Source organism: Kogia breviceps, chromosome 8 (assembly GCF_026419965.1).
Source record: "Kogia breviceps isolate mKogBre1 chromosome 8, mKogBre1 haplotype 1, whole genome shotgun sequence".
Lineage (NCBI taxonomy): Eukaryota > Metazoa > Chordata > Mammalia > Artiodactyla > Physeteridae > Kogia > Kogia breviceps.
The window spans coordinates 91,255,467-91,275,262 of NC_081317.1; the positions used below are offsets into that span (position 1 = coordinate 91,255,467).

Sequence of the window (19,796 nt, forward strand, 5' to 3'; positions counted from 1 at the left end):
ACGAACAAACCTTTTGGCCAACCCAATAGAAGTTGTAAAAGCACCCTCCTGAAAGATCCAACTGGAATGATTAGCAGCTGATTATCACACTAAGGAAATAATAAAAGCCATGTTTCAAGTAGCTGTTGACTTACCTTGGTCATGTATGAATGCCAGAAGACAGCTGTTCTGTTTTGGGGGATGAGACAAGAGAACAGCATGTAAATCTGGTCAGATGTACCAGAGCACAGTGAAGAGTGGACACCATACTGTAACCCACATTCCAGCAATTTCTTGCCTTTGGGGAGATTCTCATAGGCTGGGAATAGATATAGTAATAGGTGTGGTTTCTAAGCCCATTGACCAGAAAGTTAAAAAGAAGACACATGTTATGGAGGACAGGTGGTGATCACATTGGAATGCCTGAGAAAAGCAAATTTTCACTTTCATGAAAAATTTAAAACAGAGTTTAAGTTGAAAAAAATTACATTTGTCTTAAATTACATATATTTTAAATTCTAAACAATATGAGTTTCATGATCTTTTCCTTTGAATTGAATAACCCTTCAGCTATTCTCCAAAGATTGGTTAATGACGTACATGGACCAGGCATATTTTCCATGTCACTAAATTATCCATGAATAGTTGTCTAACATGTTGAAGAACATCTGAATCAACTCCAGTTAGTGTCAGGTTCTGTTCCTAAAGTCAGGCTTATGTTTAATCTTAGTAGATGCTAATTTGAATTTAAAGAGGCCAAATCACTAGAGAACAAAGTGGAATTAGGCACATAACTGGCTTATGAGATCAAGAAGAAGCCAGTAAAAATTGGAAAGTGGCTACGATTCAAGGAACTAGTCATTTGGGGATTGCTGGGGGCTGGGGTAGGGTATTTACTTTAAAACATGAAAATAAAACCGCTGAGGAAACCTGCCTTCTAGTTCAGATGATTATTTGGCCATTGTTTGTACTTAGAATAAACTCAGGCTTATTGGTCAAAAATCTGCTTTATAGGCTGACTGGCAAAGCTTGATATAAATGCTCCAGACGAAGCCCTGGAAGCTTACTACTTCCAGGTGATCTTTAAGCATTATTCTGGAATAAAGCCCAGAAAAATGGGAATTCTCCTCTTGTCCTGACCAAATTCACATCAAGTGGACCTAATATTCATAACTTCTGTTAAGATAGTAATCCCTAGTTAAAAGAACTCAGTGTGCTGGTCATGTTCAGAGGTCATGTTTAGAGGTTTGACAGATTTGACAATTACATTGTTAGGTAATTGGTCCTGATTGCATCTAAAGCAGAGGTGGGAATGGAAGCTTTGGGGCCAAGAGTGGGGGAGATTAGTAAACAAACATTGAAGTATCTCATATTCCCAGTTAACTTATTGGAAAGAAAAGGATCATTAAACTGAAGAACTGTTGTCCTCTTTTGGGTTAGAAGAAGCCATGTGGACAGATAGGGCATGCGGCTTGTGAGAGTTATTTTAGATGAATAAGATGGACTATATTCCATTGAAATTAGCCTCTGGCATCCACTTCAGAGAAGATGTTGCAAAGAGTTGAGAAGATGTTGCTAGGTGAAGACTGAAGAAGGGTTTTAAGATGGGCCCAGCAGGCTCAGCTGGCTTTGAATCTGGAGGACTGCCATGTCTAAATCTAAAATTGTACTAACTGGGATTCTTTTTTTTTTTTTTTAACATCTTTATTGGAGTATAATTGCTTTACAATTGTGTGTTAGTTTCTGCTTTATAGCAAAGTGAATCAGCTATACATATACATATATCCCCATATCTCTTCCCTCTTGCGTCTCCCTCGCACCCTCCCTATCCCACTCCTCTAGGTGGTCACAAAGCACCGAGCTGATCTCCCTGTGCTGTGTGGCTGCTTCCCACTAGCTATCTGTTTTACATTCGGTAGTGTATATATGTCCATACCACTCTCTCACTTCGTCCCAGCTTACCCTTCCCCCTCCCCGTGTCCTCAAGTCCATTCTGTATGTCTGTGTCTTTATTCCCGTCCTGCCCCTAGGTTCTTCGGAACCATTTTTTTTAGATTCCATATATATGTGTTAGCATACAGTATTTGTTTTTCTCTTTCTGACTTACTTCATTCTGTATGACAGTCTCTACGTCCATCCACCTCACTACAAATAACTCAATTTCGTTTCTCTTTATGGCAGAGTAATATTCCATTGTTTATACATGCCACATCTTTTTTATTCATTCATCTGTCAATGGACACTTAGGTTGCTTCCATGTCCTGGCTATTGGAAATAGAGCTGCAATGAACATTGTGGTACATGACCCTTTTTGAATTATGGTTTTCTCAGGGTATATGCCCAGTAGTGGGATTGCTGGGTCGTATGGCAGTTCTATTTTTAGTTTTTTAAGGAACCTCCATAGTGGCTGTATCAATTTACATTCCCACCAACAGTGCAAGAGGGTTCCCTTTTCTCTACACCCTCTCCAGCATTTATTGTTTATAGATTTTTTGATGATGGCCCTTCTGACTGGTGTGAGGTGATACCTCATTGTAGTTGTGATTTGCATTTCTCTAATGATTAGTGATGTTGAGCATCCTTTCATTTGTTTGTTAGCCGTCTGTATATCTTCTTTGGAGAAATGTCCGTTTAGGTCTTCTGCCCACTTTTGGATTTGGTTGTTTGTTTTTTTGATATTGAGCTACATGAGCTGCTTGTAAATTTTGGAGATTAATCCTTTGTCAGTTGCTTCATTTGCAAATATTTTCTCCCATTCTGAGGGTTGTCTTTTGGTCTTGTTTATGGTATCCTTTGCTGTGCAAAAGCTTTTAGTTTCATTAGGTCCCATTTGTTTATTTTTGTTTTTATTTCCATTTCTCTAGGAGATGGGTCAAAAAGGATCTTGCTGTGATTTATGTCATAGAGTGTTCTGCCTATGTTTTCCTCTAAGAGTTTTTTATAGTGTCTGGCCTTACATTTAGGTCTTTAATCCATTTTGAGTTTATTTTTGTGTATGGTGTTAGGGAGTGTTCTAATTTCATTCTTTTACATGTAGCTGTTCAGTTTTCCTAGCACCACTTATTGAAGAGGCTACTAACTGGGATTCTGTATGACAAGTGAATAACTCACATCGAAATAGAAATCTGTTTTATTTTTCCATTTTCTCAAAAAGGATGTTTCTCAAATCTTTTCTGGATACCCAGTCTGTGTCCTTGTATCTTAAGTGTCTTAAAGCACAGTGAAGATAGGCATTTTAAGATTCCAGATTTTAAAATGTGAGTCTCTGGAGAGAGGTGGGCTAACCGTTGAGAGCAAAATGAGGAGTGTCCCAAATGTTTGTGTTTCCAGCCTTAACATTAAGGACACAAATTGTGAGTATCATATAAATACCATCCAGAGTGGCACACAGTGTCATCAGGGTCAACTGTATTTATGTCCTCTCTTCCTAAGCATTATATAGAAAATTAGTAAATGAAGTCAATCTTCTTTACTTACACGCTACCCACCCAGCAACTCTAATATTCTGTTCTTCTTGGGGAAGGGGGTACTTCTTGTAAGCTTGTATTATCACCTTAGTGGTCTGGATAGCCTCCTAAGGTCTTAAATTTCAGCTAAAGAATAGGTGAATAGGATCTGACAAAATAGAAGCATTTCAGAGGGCTATGAGTACTAACTTCAGTCTAATCAGAAGTTGAGAAATTTTTTTGTAAAGGACCAAGTAATAAATATTTTAGGTTTTGCAGGCCAAGACCTATGTGACTGTCACCCATAGTCTGGCACATACGCACTACATAGAGCATGGCCGGGTGCCAATAAAACTTTGTTGATGTACACTGAATTTCATATCATTTTCATGTCACAAAGTAATTCTTTTGATTTTTTTTCAACCATTTAAAAATAGAAAAATCATTCTTAGCTCATGGGCTATGGAAAAACAGGTGGCATGCTGCATTGTGCTGCAGCCTGTGGTGTGCTGACCCCTGGTCTAGAAGTGGAAAGGCTTAGAACTTGGAAAAATAGTGCCATACATCAGTTTATCTTTTCCTCCTTCTCTTATATTAGGAGATGCCATCAAGCCGTGCCTCTCTGGAATGTTACGAGAAGAAAATTAGAAATTGGATGATATATAACTGCTGGGCATTCTTAAGTCTTGTTCATTAGAGGGTCAACACTTCTAGCTAACTTTCTACTGTAGTTGTTGGAAAATGTGTACCTTACCTCTGGACTGACCTTCCTACATAATAGAAAGCTGAGGGTTTTCTCAGGATACTGCAGGAAGAAGAGAGACAGCACCTCAGTTTTGCCTGAATATTTCCTAGCTTTCTTCCCAGTGGTTTATTCCTGACAGTTCTGATACCTTTTCATGGTTTCATTCCTCCTTGTATTCTATCAATTTTGTAAGATGTTGCTTTCTATTTGTCAGAGAAACTAGGTGAGACAAAACTATTTGTCAGAAACTAGATGGTGTACAGGGCAGAAGCTCTCATGATTTCCTAGGGTTATTGGAGGTCAGGTGCTTCACATGGGAAATTCATACTCTTTCATTTCCCTGCTTATTACTGAAATGTGGTGCATGATCATGTTTGCAAGTGAAGGCAGTATATTAAAGTCTTAGTGATTGAGAAGAGTAAGATGTACAATTTTGTGTTCTCTTCATAAATTTGAAAAGTGTTTATCTCAAACTTAAAATGCATTAATGTGCTCACAGGTTGTTTTTAGCCATTAAAATATCTGTCATTTGCTTTATTTAAAAATTTCAGGTGGAAAAACCTTGCAGTGGTGGTCAAGATTTACTTGTTTATCCAGCTAAGAGAAAGCAGCTTTTGAGAAGTGAACTGAACACTGAAAAATTGCCTCCATCCCCACTACCTGCTCCAAAACAAATACCACCACTCAAAGGGTGTCCAACAGTTATGCCAGGAGACATTAAAGAGAAAGTTGAGGAGCTGCTGGTGAAATACTCAAGCGGTCTTTGGGCCAGCGCACTCCCCAAAGTATTTGAGGACATGTACAAAGTGAAATTACCCGAGGATGCCTTAAAAAATCTTGCCTCGCTTTCCGATGTATGCACCATAGACTACATTTCTGGAAACCCCCAGAAGGCCATTCTCTATGCTAAACTTCCACCGCCCACTGACAAAATCCTAAAGGATGCAGGGCAAGCACATGGAGGTTATGATATCAAGTCTATGATTGAACAAGAATATTTGCAGATAGAAGAAAACATTACCAAAAGTGCTGATACCTTTATGGAGACTGTAACAATTCCTCCGTTAATCATTCCAACTGAGGCATCCCCATCTGTATTGGTGGTTGAACTGAGCAACACAAATGAAGTGGTTATCAGGCAAGTTTTATTTTCTAATTCTTTAGAATCCTAGTGTACTGTTGCTACTTGGCTGTTCTTCACATAGATGCTGGTTGAGGAAGAATAATATAATTTTAGTTCTATAGAGTTATATTGAAGTATAATGTTTAAAATAACTATTTTTGTGAGAAAAGATTTCTAACAGTTTTAAAAATTGAAATGATGACATGGTCTGAACGTGAAAAAAATCTATGTCAAAAACATAATGGTAGGGGCTTCCCTGGTGGCGCAGTGGTTGAGAGTCCACCTGCCGATGCAGGGAACACGGGTTCATGCCCCAGTCCGGGAAGATCCCACATGCCGTGGAGCGGCTGGGCCCGTGAGCCATGCCCGCTGAGCCTGCGCGTGCAGAGCCTGTGCTCCGCAATGGGAGAGGCCACAACAGTCATGAGGCCCGCGTACCAAAAAAAAAAAAAAATAGCATAATGGTAACTATATAAGTCAAAAGCAATACCTAGTCCGTAGAAAGAACAATCACCCACTAGGTAGGTAATACTGTTTAATCTAGGATTACGTAGTGTTTCCTAAAAGTCAGAATAGCTAAGCACCGCCTTCTAGTGTAATGCATCAGATTAGCCCTCTGGTTTCTCGAGCCTTTTGATATCATTGCCTGGGAGAAGGAATTATTGCCTAAGTGGCTAATGATAAATGGAATTCCAAAAAAACAATTCAGATCAGGCACTTGATGTGGACTTTTGGAGGAAATGTAGAATACATAGAAAACGTTGAAAGACTATAGTTTGCTGTTTCTGACTTGGGATGAAGAATGGTGACCACCGTAGCTGGATCTCTGGAGGCAGCAACCCAAGGTGTGGCTGTAGCTGGAGCAGAACAGAATGCAGGCTCCTTCACCCAAAATGTCCCTGTGCGTTGGGCTCTTACTCTTCCCAAGGATCATAGCTGAGCTGGGAAGACCCAATGAAAGGCCACAAAAAATAATCAAAGTCCTATACAACAAACCTATTGAAGCTTTTCTGTTTGAACAGACTAAGTCTGATGATGAAGTGAGAATCAAGTATCTTAGGATGTTCAAACTAGAACATGTGGAAGCTTTGTTGAGGTTCTTTTTATAGAGGGGTGGTAAATGCATAGAGCTTTTATTCTAAGATGTGGTATGGCCTGAAGATAGAAATAGCTTTCTGAGGGTTAGGGTTCCCACTGTGGGTCACTAATAAACTGAGGTAAAGGAAGGATGTTGAGGAGCACATTGCTAACTTTTACCATTTGACATTATAAAGAAAATCTAAATGTGCTTCCTTGGCAGGATCCTTTGGTATCTGTTACCAGTAGTCATTGGTGCCACTTTCAGAGACCAAGCACCCAGCACTGGACTGGATGAATCATGTGATTTCTTACGTTCTTCCCAAGAGTTGGCAGGAATCTGGATCAGTTCCAGGACTTCAATAGGACAGGGGTTCAATCTACTCCAGGATGATTAGGTCCAGGGTCCTCAGGTTATCTAGATCCCTTTTTCAGTAGAAGTTAGAATCCCAGAGCCGGCATTCTACGTGTTCAGCAGGGTGGCTGGCAACCAGCAAGCATGATGGGTAATGTCTGCCCTTAGGTTGACCCTAGGTCATTAGTGTCCCCCCACCGCCCTGATCCCAGCAGGCTGAGCCCTATTCTACATCCACACCTTTACCCAGGAAGTAGACTCTGGAAACTAGTAGCCTTGTGACTCATAAAAGTTACAGGGAGGTGCCATGGCAGAACCCTTAGGTCAAGTGTGGGAATCTGTTGTCTCCAGTCTAAAAATTAACTTTGTATTTATGGCATATCTAAATTGGCCTGTATATCATTCTTTGTTCACTTGCTCAGGTAATTTGGGGATAATGTATGACCTTATTCTTGCCACTACCCACTCTTATCCCAACTGTCACATTACCTCCTTACACCTCCCAGGGCATGTAGCTAGCATCGTTCTCTGTTGGTGGCTGCAGAGAGCAGGAGCTGCCTGCAGATCTCATGCTGCTTCTCACCACCTCACTCCTCCCTGGCAGGAGCCCGTGCTATGCAGACTACCAAACCACGGGCTACAGCCTAGGCCTCTGCCAGTTGAGCTCCCAGGACTGTAGCAGCGCTACCAGGAGGCCCCGTGAGACTCCAGGTCCCAGGAAATGGGCACTTGGGCAGAGCTGCAGATCTACTAGGATACTCCAGAGCCAAGAGTGTGGCTGTATTCCAGGCAGTACCCTAACATTTGTAAAGCTCAGTAACCTTAAATGATAGAGTATGGCAAAGCTTTTACAGCTGTTTCTGAAGTGAATAATATGCATGTCATATTTTGTTTTAAAATAGCCATTGCCTCCAAAAGAGGCATTATTTCCATTTTGTATAGGGCTTTTAAAAGCTTCTTTTCCTCTAGTAACAAATAGGTTGACTCTGGTTTCCTCTGCCCTGCTGATAGTTACCAAAAATACAGGAAGATACTCCTAAAAGGAATAGTTTCTGAAAGCTGTATAGGACCACTTGGGCCCTGAGTAGAAGCTAGAACAGTTCAAAGAGCAATGTTCTTGTAGCATATCCCCCATCTCCCTGGCCAGGTGATTCTGGTGCTGGTACAGCATAGCCTTCAAATGCAAAAAGCTTCATCCCATGGCTGAGATAGCTCCTGTTAAAGGAGCCAGGTTTGATTTGCCAGGTTTTCCATCCTGGAAGGAGGCTCTTGTTGGAATCGTCTCTGAAGACTAAAGGACAAGGAAGCAGCAGCGTATTTATGGCAGAAAGCAAAACAGTATGTTTTGATAACATAAACTAGGACAAGGTGATTGCAGTTGTCAACAGCCGAAAATTGTAGAAGGGGGATAGAAAAGTATCTTGGAAAAAAACATTTCTTAAAAAGCCTGCAACTTAAAGAGGCATTTATCTAGAACATGTCATCTCTTTAAGGGTCAGACCTCAACATTTTGTTGTAATTTGTTCAAATTTGTTCAGTAAGTTGGAGGGATGGGTTGTCACATGGTTGTATTTATTGTTTTCAAGGGTTTGTTTTTCTCTAGGAGGAGTCAGATTTCATTGGTTTTCAGAGACTGAGACTTGTTCAGACCCAGCCTTAGTTAAGGCAGAACTATCAACTACATTCTCTTCTCAGAAACCTACACAGATCTCCAGCAGCCTGAGTCAAAATCTCAGGCTGACTCTTGCTCATCTGGCTTCCACTGGTGTCTTCCTTTCCACTTCCTCTCTTTCTTTCCCTTGAGTCTTCTCTCAACCTGGTCCTCCCTGACTGCTTACTGTTATATCCTCTAGTTCTCTGGATTGTTGTTGAGCACTTGCTCTGTTGTGTGGTGTGTTGGACCTTGGTCTTGTTTTGTAAGCTCCACAGTATTGTATTCTCCTTTTCCAAGATACAAATGTTTACTAACTCCATGTTCTTCTCCCTGTCAATATAAGCAAGTCTGAGCCTGGAACCAAAGATGACCGTAGAAAAACAGAGTAATATTAATGAATTCCTGTAGCTTTCCTTCTTCCAGTTTGCTTCATTTGTATTCTCTTCCTTTAATTTAGGTATGTGGGCAGAGACTATTCTGCTGCTCAGGAATTAATGGAAGATGAGATGAAGGAGTATTACAGTAAGAACCCTAAGATCACACCAGTCCAGACTGTGCAGATTGGCCAGTTGCTGGCTGTAAATGCTGAGGAGGATGCTTGGTTACGGGCACAGGTCACCTCAACAGAAGAGAACAAAATAAAGGCAAGCATTATGAAGACAAACACATTATTTTTCAAATGAAAATGTTGCTTCTAATATTGTGTCCTCTCTAACTATATTTAGTTTTCCCCAGAAGTTGAAAAGATAGTATCTGTAAAAGATTATGTCTGTCAACTTTTAAGTCAGTGGTAGTTATATTATCTTAGAGTTTTAGTTTAAAAAAAAGAAAAAAAATTCTTCTCCATTGTAGTACCCATGATGTAATCAGGAAAAAAAACCTCTATTCCTATCCCCCAAGGTTATATAATGAATACTGACCAGAGCTCTGTGGGCTTCTTATCAAGGTCAGTACTTTGGAGTGAGGGAAACCATACTGATTAGAGTAGATGGCATTCTTCTCTCGCTTCTTGCACAGCCAGCTAAGGAGAACCCCAGATAAGACTTGGGCCATGCCCCAAGCCTTGCCCTCTTGGTCATCTTGGAAAGGTCAGAGGGCTCGTTCACCAGTCTCTTCCATGAGAGGCTCCAGCACTACCAGGCTTGACCACATTCGTGGTGATCATCCTCTGCCCCATTGCCTCTTCTTTCTCTCAGCTCAGAGACCCAGAACCAGAACTCACTCACGAAGGCACAGTTTTGTCTTAAGTTTTGCAAGCAGGGTTAGCACATCTCAGAACCCTTAGCACTGCCGAGGGCGGGACGTCCAGGTGAACAGGACCCCAGTCAGTGTGGACCCATCACTGCTTTGTGCTCAGTGAGAAACCTGAGTGGCCTCTAGTCGATAGGAGATAACTGCCCCAGACATTCCTAGCTAAACTTCAGTCTACTTGCTGACCGTTTCCCTGCCCTTAGGAAGTCCAACACAACTTAAGCTATTTGAAGGCACAGGGATTGCTTATGAAGAGAAGAACCATACAAACCCCGGTGACATGTCAACAGTGCATCAGTGTTTATAATAAATGCTACCAATACTCCACAAGGATATCTCCCAGTCTCAGATCTATAAGGCAAAAATCACTTGGGCCTTCCCCTTCCTTCCTTACCTCTACTTTGGGAGTTTAAGCTCTGGAGTCAGTTGGACTTGAGTTTGAGTCCCAACTCTGCCACTTCTAGCTGTGTGGACTTGGGAGAGTTATTTAACTTCTCTGATTCCTTACCTATAAAATCAGACACTATCATTATGCTAGTATCTGCCTGTTAAACTTTTCGTTCATTTTTTCCACTGTCCTAGGGCAGGAGACAAGACTGACAAGTCCTTGTTCTCAAGAAGCTTATATGCTAGTAAAAGAAGACAGATAATGAACAAGTATACAATAAATAAACAGGACAATTTAAGAGCAGTGAAGGAAATAGCCAGGGTGCTATGATAGAAAATAACTTTGAAGGAAGGGATAAACAGGGAGATGTGATCTGGTTTATTTGCTTCAAAGATTGTTCCAGTGCCTGTGTGGGGCATGGACTGTAGTAGTGTAGAGAAGGAAAGTAAGACTGGTTAGTTGGCTATTGCAGTAGCCAGCAGCTTGTAACCTGAATTAGGGCAGGAACAGTGGAGACGGAGGTAATGGGACATATTCAGGATGTATTTGGAGGTAGAACTGACAGGACACTAATTCATTGGATGTGGAAGAGAAGAAAGGAGAAGATTCAGGATGGCTGCTGGGTTTGGGACTTGAGCAACCTGGTGGATATCGGTGACATTTATTGAAATTGGGAAATCAGGGAAAAGAACCAATATATAGGAGAATCAAGAATTTTGTAGGACCTGTGAGGTTTGAGAAAAGCTATCAGATTTCACCTGGACAAGCCTGGAGCTCAGGGAGAAGTTAGGACTGGTAATGTAGCAGCAGGGTGGGAGGCATCAACGTGTAGGTGCTACTTGGAGCCATGGGACTGGGTCAGATCTCCTCGAGGAAGAATCACCCATAGAGCAGAGAAGGGGACCCAGAACTAGGCTCTGAAACACTTCAGCATTTAGATGTTGGGTGTGAGAGGAGCAAAGAAGACTGTCAGAATGGCCAAAGAAGGAGGAAAACCAAGAAGACAGTGTCACGGAAGCCAGAACAGGAAAGTACCTCATAAAGGAGGAAGCAGTCGGCTGTGTCATTGCTTCTGAGAGCGTGAGCTGGTGTGAGGAATAAATGCAGTAGCTTGGTGTGTTGTACAGCCGTAAGCTCTTAAGGCAGCAGTAGTTGTGGCAGTCTTGGCCTGATCTTGTTCCCCATATCCCATGAACCAGACAGAGATGAATTTTACCCTTTATTAGGAGAAACCCCAGCTACTTGGAAAGTCTTGTTTCTCTTGAATTTTACTGTTCCTGACAGCAAGAACAGATTCCCTCCTTGCTTTCCACAGAGCTTGCTGAGTATGAGAAACAGAAACATGCGGTCACCCTCTCAGGTTGGTGCCAGTTTGGCCTGGCGCAGACCCACATCCCCCGGGTGTTTTCTGGTTACTCAGGTGGTGCTGTGAGACCTGCGGCCACTTGAGGGAGCCAGAGAGCCAGGAATGAACTGGGGCCCGATGCCAGGATTATGAGCCTGCTTGTGCTGATCTCAGGGCCAAAGGACACAGGACAGAGGGTGGTGAGAGTCCAGCTGGACAGTCCATGGGCAGATGTTTTATGAGCCGCAGCTGACATACAAATACATGGTATCGTGATTCAAAAGAAGAAAGAAAAGAAAACAAGCTCCAGACATTACAGAAACCCTTTGAAGATTTTAGAGCAGTATTCTTTAGTCTCTTAGTACTAGGAGTACATTCTAAATTGCACAGGAATCATGATTTAACATACTATGTCCTATTCACAGACATGTTGTCTCCATTTTAGGCCTAGGAAGAGCAGAATCCAAATTGTGGGTGTTGATAGCTATTAAAGGACACAAAAAGCTGCATGAATCCTGAGGCCTTTGGGAAGGAAAAGCAGGTGCTAATTAGGGGTTGGAGGAGTGGCTGGCTGTAGTGTGGGGACCCTGCCAGGGATCAAGGCCTCGGCGGGCACTGAGTCAAGATATGGACTCTAGGGCTTCCATGGTGGCGCAGTGGTTGAGAATCCGCCTGCCGATGCAGGGTGCCCCGGTCTGGGAAGATCCCACATGCCGTGGAGCGGCTGGGCCCGTGAGCCATGACCGCTGAGCCTGTACGTCCGGAGCCTGTGCTCCGCAACGGGAGAGGCCACAACAGTGAGAGGCCCGCCTAGCACCAAAAAAAAAAAAAAAAGATATGGACTCTAAGAGATGATCCTTTCCAACGTGGGATATACAGGCCCCACAGACACGGCTATCAGGTGGTCAGGGAAAGGGGTTAGTCATCTCTCTATTCTTTTCTTCCTTAGATTCTCTGATGGGGAGAATTTTTTTTTTGTATACTTACTGTCAGAATCTTGCTGCTCAGAAGCTGTGGACTTTATTTTACTGCAGAAAGTAAAACTCTGTGTCACTTGGTATTTCTTTGCCATGCCTTTGCCCTGCGTTTTTGTGATTTGTTCTGTTTTTGTAATAACCATCTGCTTTAATTAGAGAAGTGTACTAAGTTTTCAACACTTTTCCTCTGATTCCTAGTTATCATTCTAAACCACAGCTTAATGTCTCTAGATTTTATTTTTCTCCAAAAAGAAAAAGCCGTTGGTTATATAGTCCTTTTCAACTGAAGGTTTTATTAATACACATAAAATAATATCCAGGCTCTCCATGATCTGTGATGGTGGTGAGGAAGTGCCATGCAAGTTTCTGTAAACACAGAGCTCTGTCCAGCAGACTTGGGACCTTTTCCTGAATTGGATGAAGGCCTAACCAAGCTTCACAGCCCCCCCCCCGCAAAACCCAGAATTACCTACCTTTACAGTGTAGAATTCCATGTTATCCAGCCATGACATCATTGTTGTCATTGACAGAAAACATCTTGGTCCCTGGAAGCATAACAGCTGAGAGCAAGCCATCATAAGTGCTGCTCTGGGGATTTAGAATCTGATAAATACCACCAGTGTGATGCCTCCTCTAGAAATAAATAAGGATCTGCCTAAGGAAGCAGATCCTTAGTGGAGTTGTTTAAATCAAGAAGGAGTAAGGTGATGTAGGCATTATGACAGCAAGGAAAGGGTGGGGGCAGTCAGGGCTGGCAGACCAGGTACGTGTGCTGCTGAGAAGCTGACAACAGAAGGCATCGGAGTTCAGCACTCTTCCCCCTTCTCCCCTTTGGCAAAGGCGCAGCAGAGGAGTGTGGCCTGGAAGTCAGGAGCTCTGGCACCCCTGGTCCCATTCCCAGCATTCCTCTTCCGGGCTAAGTCAGGGGCACCTCCCCTGGCATTTTCCAGGCAGTGGTGTCAGTTCACATGCCGATTATGGGGTAAAATGAAGCCAGTTCAATGCATCAAGTGATTTTTTTTTAAGAAGTGAGGATAAAAGAATTTTATTTGAACCTAAACGTTGTTGTTTCTGTTATCATTAGGTATACTATGTTGACTATGGTTTTAGTGAAAATGTTGAAAAGAGCAAAGCATACAAATTGAACCCGAAGTTCTGTTCACTGTCATTCCAAGCTACAAAGTGTAAGCTCGCAGGTAAAAGAAACTTTTATTAAAGTGCTCTCCACTTTGACAAACGTATGGACACCAAGTGGGGAAAGTGGGGGCTCGGGGGGGATGAACTGGGAGATTGGGATTGACATATATACATTAATATGTATAAAATACATAACTAGTAAGAACCTGCTGTATAAAATATAAATAAATAAATTTTTTTAAAGTAAAAAAAAAAGCGCTCTCCGCTTTGATATGTATTACCATTGTACTTTGGGGTGGTTAAATCCTAAAACGTATTAAGTATCTCAAGGTGTTAAAACCTGTTATTTCTTGAAAGATATAAATAAATTCATGTTTAATATTCTCTTTGTAAGATTTGATCATTATAAAAATGTTATAATGTTTTAATTTATTTTTGTTATGTTATATATAACATATAGCACATTTAACTTTATTATTAAAAAGCCTGTTGGACATCTGAGAGGGTTTGGTTGCTGTTGCCCTAACTGCCCTAGTAACAGCTGTTCGAGGCCCTGTATCGTGGGATACAGGATCAGTGTAAATCATGTTGTTCGACCTGTTGTAAAGTGACTCCCAGCTTCGTTCCCACTGAGGTGGACTCCGTGGTGCTGCTTGTTAGCAAGGAACACTCCCTCGTGCACCCAAGCACGAGTCCAGCTGTGGGTCATGTGTGGTCTCTGGCACTGTCATGTATCACTGTTCTTTTCTTTCCTCCTCAAGGAAGCGTAGAGAAATGCACATGTGTGAGAGTGACATGTAGGGATGACCTGAAAGTATGGGGGGGCACATGTTAATGATGAGGAAAGACATTAGAATATACGTATGCCTCATGCAGGAGAGCCAGAGCTCTATTCAGAAAACGATCAGAATTTTTTTCATGAAAACTAGACCCATGAAGAAGTGACTCCTTCCCAGCAGGGATGTCTTTATGTCAGTGGAACTGGGTTTGGCTCTCTCTGTGAGATAAAGCTCGAGTAATTTAAAAATCCTGTTACAAACCTATGGGAGTTAGTTTTGAAAAGAACATATCAAGAGCATTGGAAAAGATTTAGGATGCTGAAATGAAAGGTTTGATAAAAGCTATAGAGGTGTGTGTCTGGAGAACAGAGTATGAACAAGAGAAAGGTAGGTCAGAAGGAGTCTGTAAACTTTTGCTTACGGATTTAGAGGGGAAAAATATAGAAATAGACATTGTAATACCATTGGGGAAATGATGCCATAGTTTAATTAGTTTAATAGATTAACTTAGAGTTGTCATATTATGATATATGAAATTAACAATTTTCCAAGAATTTAAAGAATAATTAGACTGCAGTAAAATTCACCTAATACCCATATTACAGTAAACAGTATTTAATCTTTCTTTTATAAATCCAAAAGTTCTTTGGTATTCTCAGGGCCATGATGGTTTACTTAGAAAGAATGAAAGGGAGGAGGGAAGGTTGTCTAAATTTTCAATAAGTGCATGTTCATGCAAGAAATAATTATGCATATTTAATTGGAAAATGAAAAAACCAAGGGTATACTTTTAGGAAGAGTGTTACAAATACATGACTGGCAGACATAATTGGCTGACAACTTCTTTACATGTTAGTCTTTTTGTTTTAAATATGTGTTTGTAAGTAAAGTGAAGGCTGTTTCTCCTATGGTAGAAATTCAGATTGATTGTCAACTTTTCTTCTTGTTTTAAGATTGCCCGCCTTCGTGTAATCATTCAAAAGGGCATTCGTGTTATGATAAATATTTTTAAACCTAAGGGTAGATACTATAAAGAAGATTGTATAACAAAGCTTCCCTATAAAATTTAAGAATTTTGTAGTAGATTCATAATTGTAATAAGTAGCCAAAACAAACACAATCTCTGCATCTTAAAATGATTCTTCTAATTAAGTAGAAATTTAAATATTCAATATTTTTCAGGGTTGGAAGTTCTAAGTGATGATACTGATTTAGTGAAGGTGGTTGAATCTTTAACTTGTGGAAAGATCTTTGCAGTGGAAATACTTGAAAAAGCTGATATTCCACTGGTTGTTCTGTATGATACCTCAGGAGAAGATGACATCAACATCAATGCCACCTGCTTAAAGGCCATATATGACAAGTCACTAGAAGTTCACCTTCAGGTACCACTGTGACCACTGTTGTCTATTCACGAGTATCACAGGAAAGAAATTCACCAGAAAAGAACGTTGTACCTTTTAGGCTAACACTAGATAGAGACAGATTACGTATGTATTGGGAAAAAAAAGGAAGGAATGGAGCTAAAAGAAGGGGAAATGCCAAAATATAAATAGTAATTATTAAGAATTGGATTTTTGTTTTATTTTCCAGTTTCCACAATGAACATACATTAATTTTATATGAAATTATTTTGCAAAGATAATAAGGGAGGATAATTCAAATGAAGGGAAAGTTAGATCAGTGAAGATGCTTATTAAATTGCTATCTTTAACATTTTTTAAATGTGAAGAACATAGATGTCTGTAGGAGAGGACACCTTTAAATAAATTATAGAGCAGCCACTTGAAAGAATAGGATGAGATGTTAAAAATGAAAATTTTTAAGGCTTCGTAGCAACACTGGGAAAATATTTGTTTTAGTAAGTGGAACAACAGTGAATTGCCTTTATATTATGATTTGACTAAAAATGGCTAAAATTAAACTTACTGTGATTATAATTTTTAAAAGTTACTAAAAATTCCTGTGGCCCATGGATGTGGATTAGAAAGTAAACTGATAATGGAATTGATTTTGTGAGAGTTTTTTATTTTCATTTCTGTTACTGCTGCAAAAATATGTTTTATATAATAATTCTTTTTCTAAATTAATGGGGAGAAGATAAACCAGAGTTAAAGCAGAGCTAAAGATACTCTTAGCCTTTTGGACACTAGAAAGTGGCAATAAAATAATGTATGCAAAATGCCTACTGTGTGCCTGACACAAATGATACCAGATATTCCTTTTGGAAAGAGTGGTATGCAAACTAGTTTTTCACATCTACATTACGAATTTCATTCTATCTGTCCTCCAGCTTGCTTAGAAGATTGAAAAGCGCGGAAACTTTCAATGAGCTATTTAGGTAGATCCCCTTAGGTAGGTAAGAGCTGCACTCTGTTCTCACATCCTTGTTGTGTCTTTTGTTTCAGGTCGATGCCATGTACACACATGTCAGAGTGACTAATATTGGCTCCGACGGCACACTGTACTGCCAGGTGCCTTGTAAGGGTTTGAACAAGCTCAACGACCTTCTGCATAAGATAGAGGAATACTTTCATTGTAAGGTATGGCCAAGCAGCATCCACCTCTAAGATGAGTCCTAACATTGCAAACAAGAGGAGTCACTAAATTGTACATGTGTAGTAAGTTTTGTATATTTTAAGGTAGACTCTCTAAAATAGAGGGTAAGAGCCCCAGACTTCAGAATTTAAAACAAACACAAAAATCCCCACTAGTTTCTGCATGGTAAAATGAGGATAATAATAGTGAGTACCCACAGGATTGTTATGAGGACAAGTCACAAGGCTGCTTATTATTAGCACAGGGCCTGACACATAGAAGGTGCGCAACAACCGGTAGATTTGTCATTCACAAGGTGCGGTTGATGAGCCTACAGTGCAGCTGCCTGTGACTGTCTGCTCAAGCAGCCGGCTCCTCTGCCTGGGCAAAGATGGAACCATGGAATTTAGAAGGAGAATAAAACCGAGGCGTCACTCCCCAACCTCTTTATGGTCCCTGAGAGAACCTGCGCCCTGGAAAATGTGGTTCTGCAGTTTACATTTATTAGTAATCTTTTTTCCCTTTAATTCTAGTATTATTTTCTGAATCAGAATCTGTAGAGGTTTTGTTTTAAGGTCCTGAAGGGATTTCCTTACCTCCACTTGGACATTATAGTTGTAATCCACAATATGCTGTGGTTTCCAAGTGACTAAACTCGGATGCCGCTTCATCTCTGACCCCCTCACCTGGAAGTGAACCCTTTGCCTCTGACCTACAGAGCACCCCGAGTGCCTCATGACACTTGTATGCAGCATTGTTTTAGCTGTTTGGGTATTTGTTTGCTTTACTAGAGTATAGGCTTCCTGAGGGCAGAGACTGAGCCTCACCAGCTTCTGGTAAGTACCTAATTCATTTAGGTACTGTAGTAAGTTATCTAGTGTCTTACATAAAATAGGTATTCCAAAATATTTTCTGAAGTGGATTAAACTTGTATTTAGACTACAGCCTAGAATCGAGATGTTAGATCTATATCTTTACCTCTTTCTCTGTTACAGATGTCTTAGCTTGTATATCAAGGTCATTACTTAAGTTTGATTTGCTGATCTATCCTAGAGAAATCTGAGACATCCAGAGGGTGACTCTAGTTACTCATTTGCATGCATGTGCTTATAATCTATAATGGTGAAAAGCACTCTTGATAGTTCTTAGTGCCCTGGAAACTCAAGTGGAAGGAGATATTGCCTTTGGGGAGAGTAGAAACATTCACCCTGAAGGAAAGAGGCAATGGCAGGTCCCCCATTTCAAGCTACAGCAGAGGAGGAGGATGAAAACATTGAACAACATTGAACTGGCACTGATATCCATATTTGAGTTGATAACGTTTCTTTTGTTTTGGATTAAAATCTTATCTTTGAATCTTGAATGTTAAAAGATGAAAAGAAGAGGCCTTATGAACAGCTAGCCTAACTGCTTCCCCTTCATCCAGGCTGCTCATTTGATCAGATTCATCTTCCCTCTTTGTGTTTAACTGACGGTGCCTGAGCCTGGATCAATTATACTGACCTACATGCTAACATTTTTAGACATTTTAACAAGGCTGATTTATGAGCCATGTGCAAGGAAGGAGGGTAGATGGCTGCCACCAACATATGAGAAACAAGGCAGAAGCCCTACAACCCCTGTACATGTGCTGCGTCCACTGCAGCACACACCTCGCTGAAAGTCTGATCACATACAGGTGAAGCAGTTTGCCTGTGCCAGAGCGGTGTTTTTCTCATGGTGTAGCAACGTGCTCTTTGCTGAGAGTAATAAGTGTCATGCGTTTCTGTTTTGCAGCACGTGACCTCTGAGTACTTCGTTTCATTACCCTTCTGTGGGAAAATATGCCTCTTCCATTACAAAGGAAAATGGTTACGAGTAGAGGTAAAATCAGTCACTTGACTTTTTTTAAACTTAAGATGAAATATTTCAGACACATAAATGAGGTTTTTAAAAAATGGAGTAAGCATCCATATACTCATCACCAGTTTAAGAAATAAAATATGATACATAAAACCAATACAGCTGATGCTCCTTGTCTGCAGCCCTTTCTTTTACTCCCACCCCTGGGGGAGCTACCAGCTGAATTTGTTGTTTCTCCTTCCTATTCACTGCTTTAGACTTTTACTATATTTGTGTCTATACACACATACTTCTACTATCTGTATATTTCAATATAGAGATATTTAAAATGTAGAAGTGAATAGTATATATAATATTTATAGTAAAAACATGAATAAAGTATAACTAAATGAATGAATGTCTTAAAAATTTACACAAATTGTAACATGTATTGATTCTTCTGTAACATGCTTTTTCATTCATTATGTTTGTGATGTAATCTGTTTTCCCTGCTCTGTGCTGTAACAGTGTATGAATATGCCAACATTATCACTCCATTCTTCTGACAATGGATATTTAGATTGTGTCGAATTTTTTGCTATAAACAGCACTACTGTGAACCTTTCTGTGCATATCTCCCAGGGTACATATGTAGGAGTGGAATTTCTGGGCATAGGGAATGCCTAATTGCTCTCCAGAGTCACCCCTCCCTCGAGGGGTAGCCCTTTGAGTGTTCTGGCTTCTTGGGGGCATCTCATGTCCTCCCTCACCCCTGCCCAGGATGGCTTGGGTTTCAGTGTTCACATATTCCTCTATTTCCAGGGCCTGCCTAATAATTGTTTTATTTTCTTACAAGCTCAGTTATGAATTTGCAAGGAGGTTTGTTATATTTTGTCATAAATCTCTGTATGTTTTTCAAAGGTAAGTTTTGGATTTTTGTGGTTTCTTTCTTTTCTTTGTCTTTTTTTTTTTTTTGATATCTATTTTGCCCAGTTAGTAAAATTGCAAATCTGGGCTTGATTTTTTTTTTTTTCCACAGTGGTGCTTAACCTAGGTGCAAAGACCTCTGCTTACAGGGAGCACCTGGACCCCTCCCCCACGACTGTATGCAAATTATATGTGTGTGTGTGTATTATATATTTTGGAGGGAAAGTATTCATAATTTTTTTAAGATTCTCAAA

The 19,796-nt window shown here is 40.5% G+C and overlaps 1 protein-coding gene across 2 annotated transcripts in view; it reads left to right on the plus strand.

Moving 5' to 3' along the window:
* TDRD7 (tudor domain containing 7) overlaps positions 1–19,796 on the plus strand; it is a 90,709-nt gene that overhangs the window by 52,516 nt on the left and 18,397 nt on the right. For both annotated transcript variants that reach the window (XM_067039743.1, XM_067039744.1), the window contains 6 exons: positions 4,722–5,308; positions 8,837–9,023; positions 13,425–13,536; positions 15,439–15,641; positions 16,665–16,799; positions 18,571–18,657. In XM_067039743.1, the coding sequence (XP_066895844.1) occupies positions 4,722–5,308; positions 8,837–9,023; positions 13,425–13,536; positions 15,439–15,641; positions 16,665–16,799; positions 18,571–18,657 (1,311 nt within the window). The remainder of the gene's footprint in view (positions 1–4,721; positions 5,309–8,836; positions 9,024–13,424; positions 13,537–15,438; positions 15,642–16,664; positions 16,800–18,570; positions 18,658–19,796) is intronic.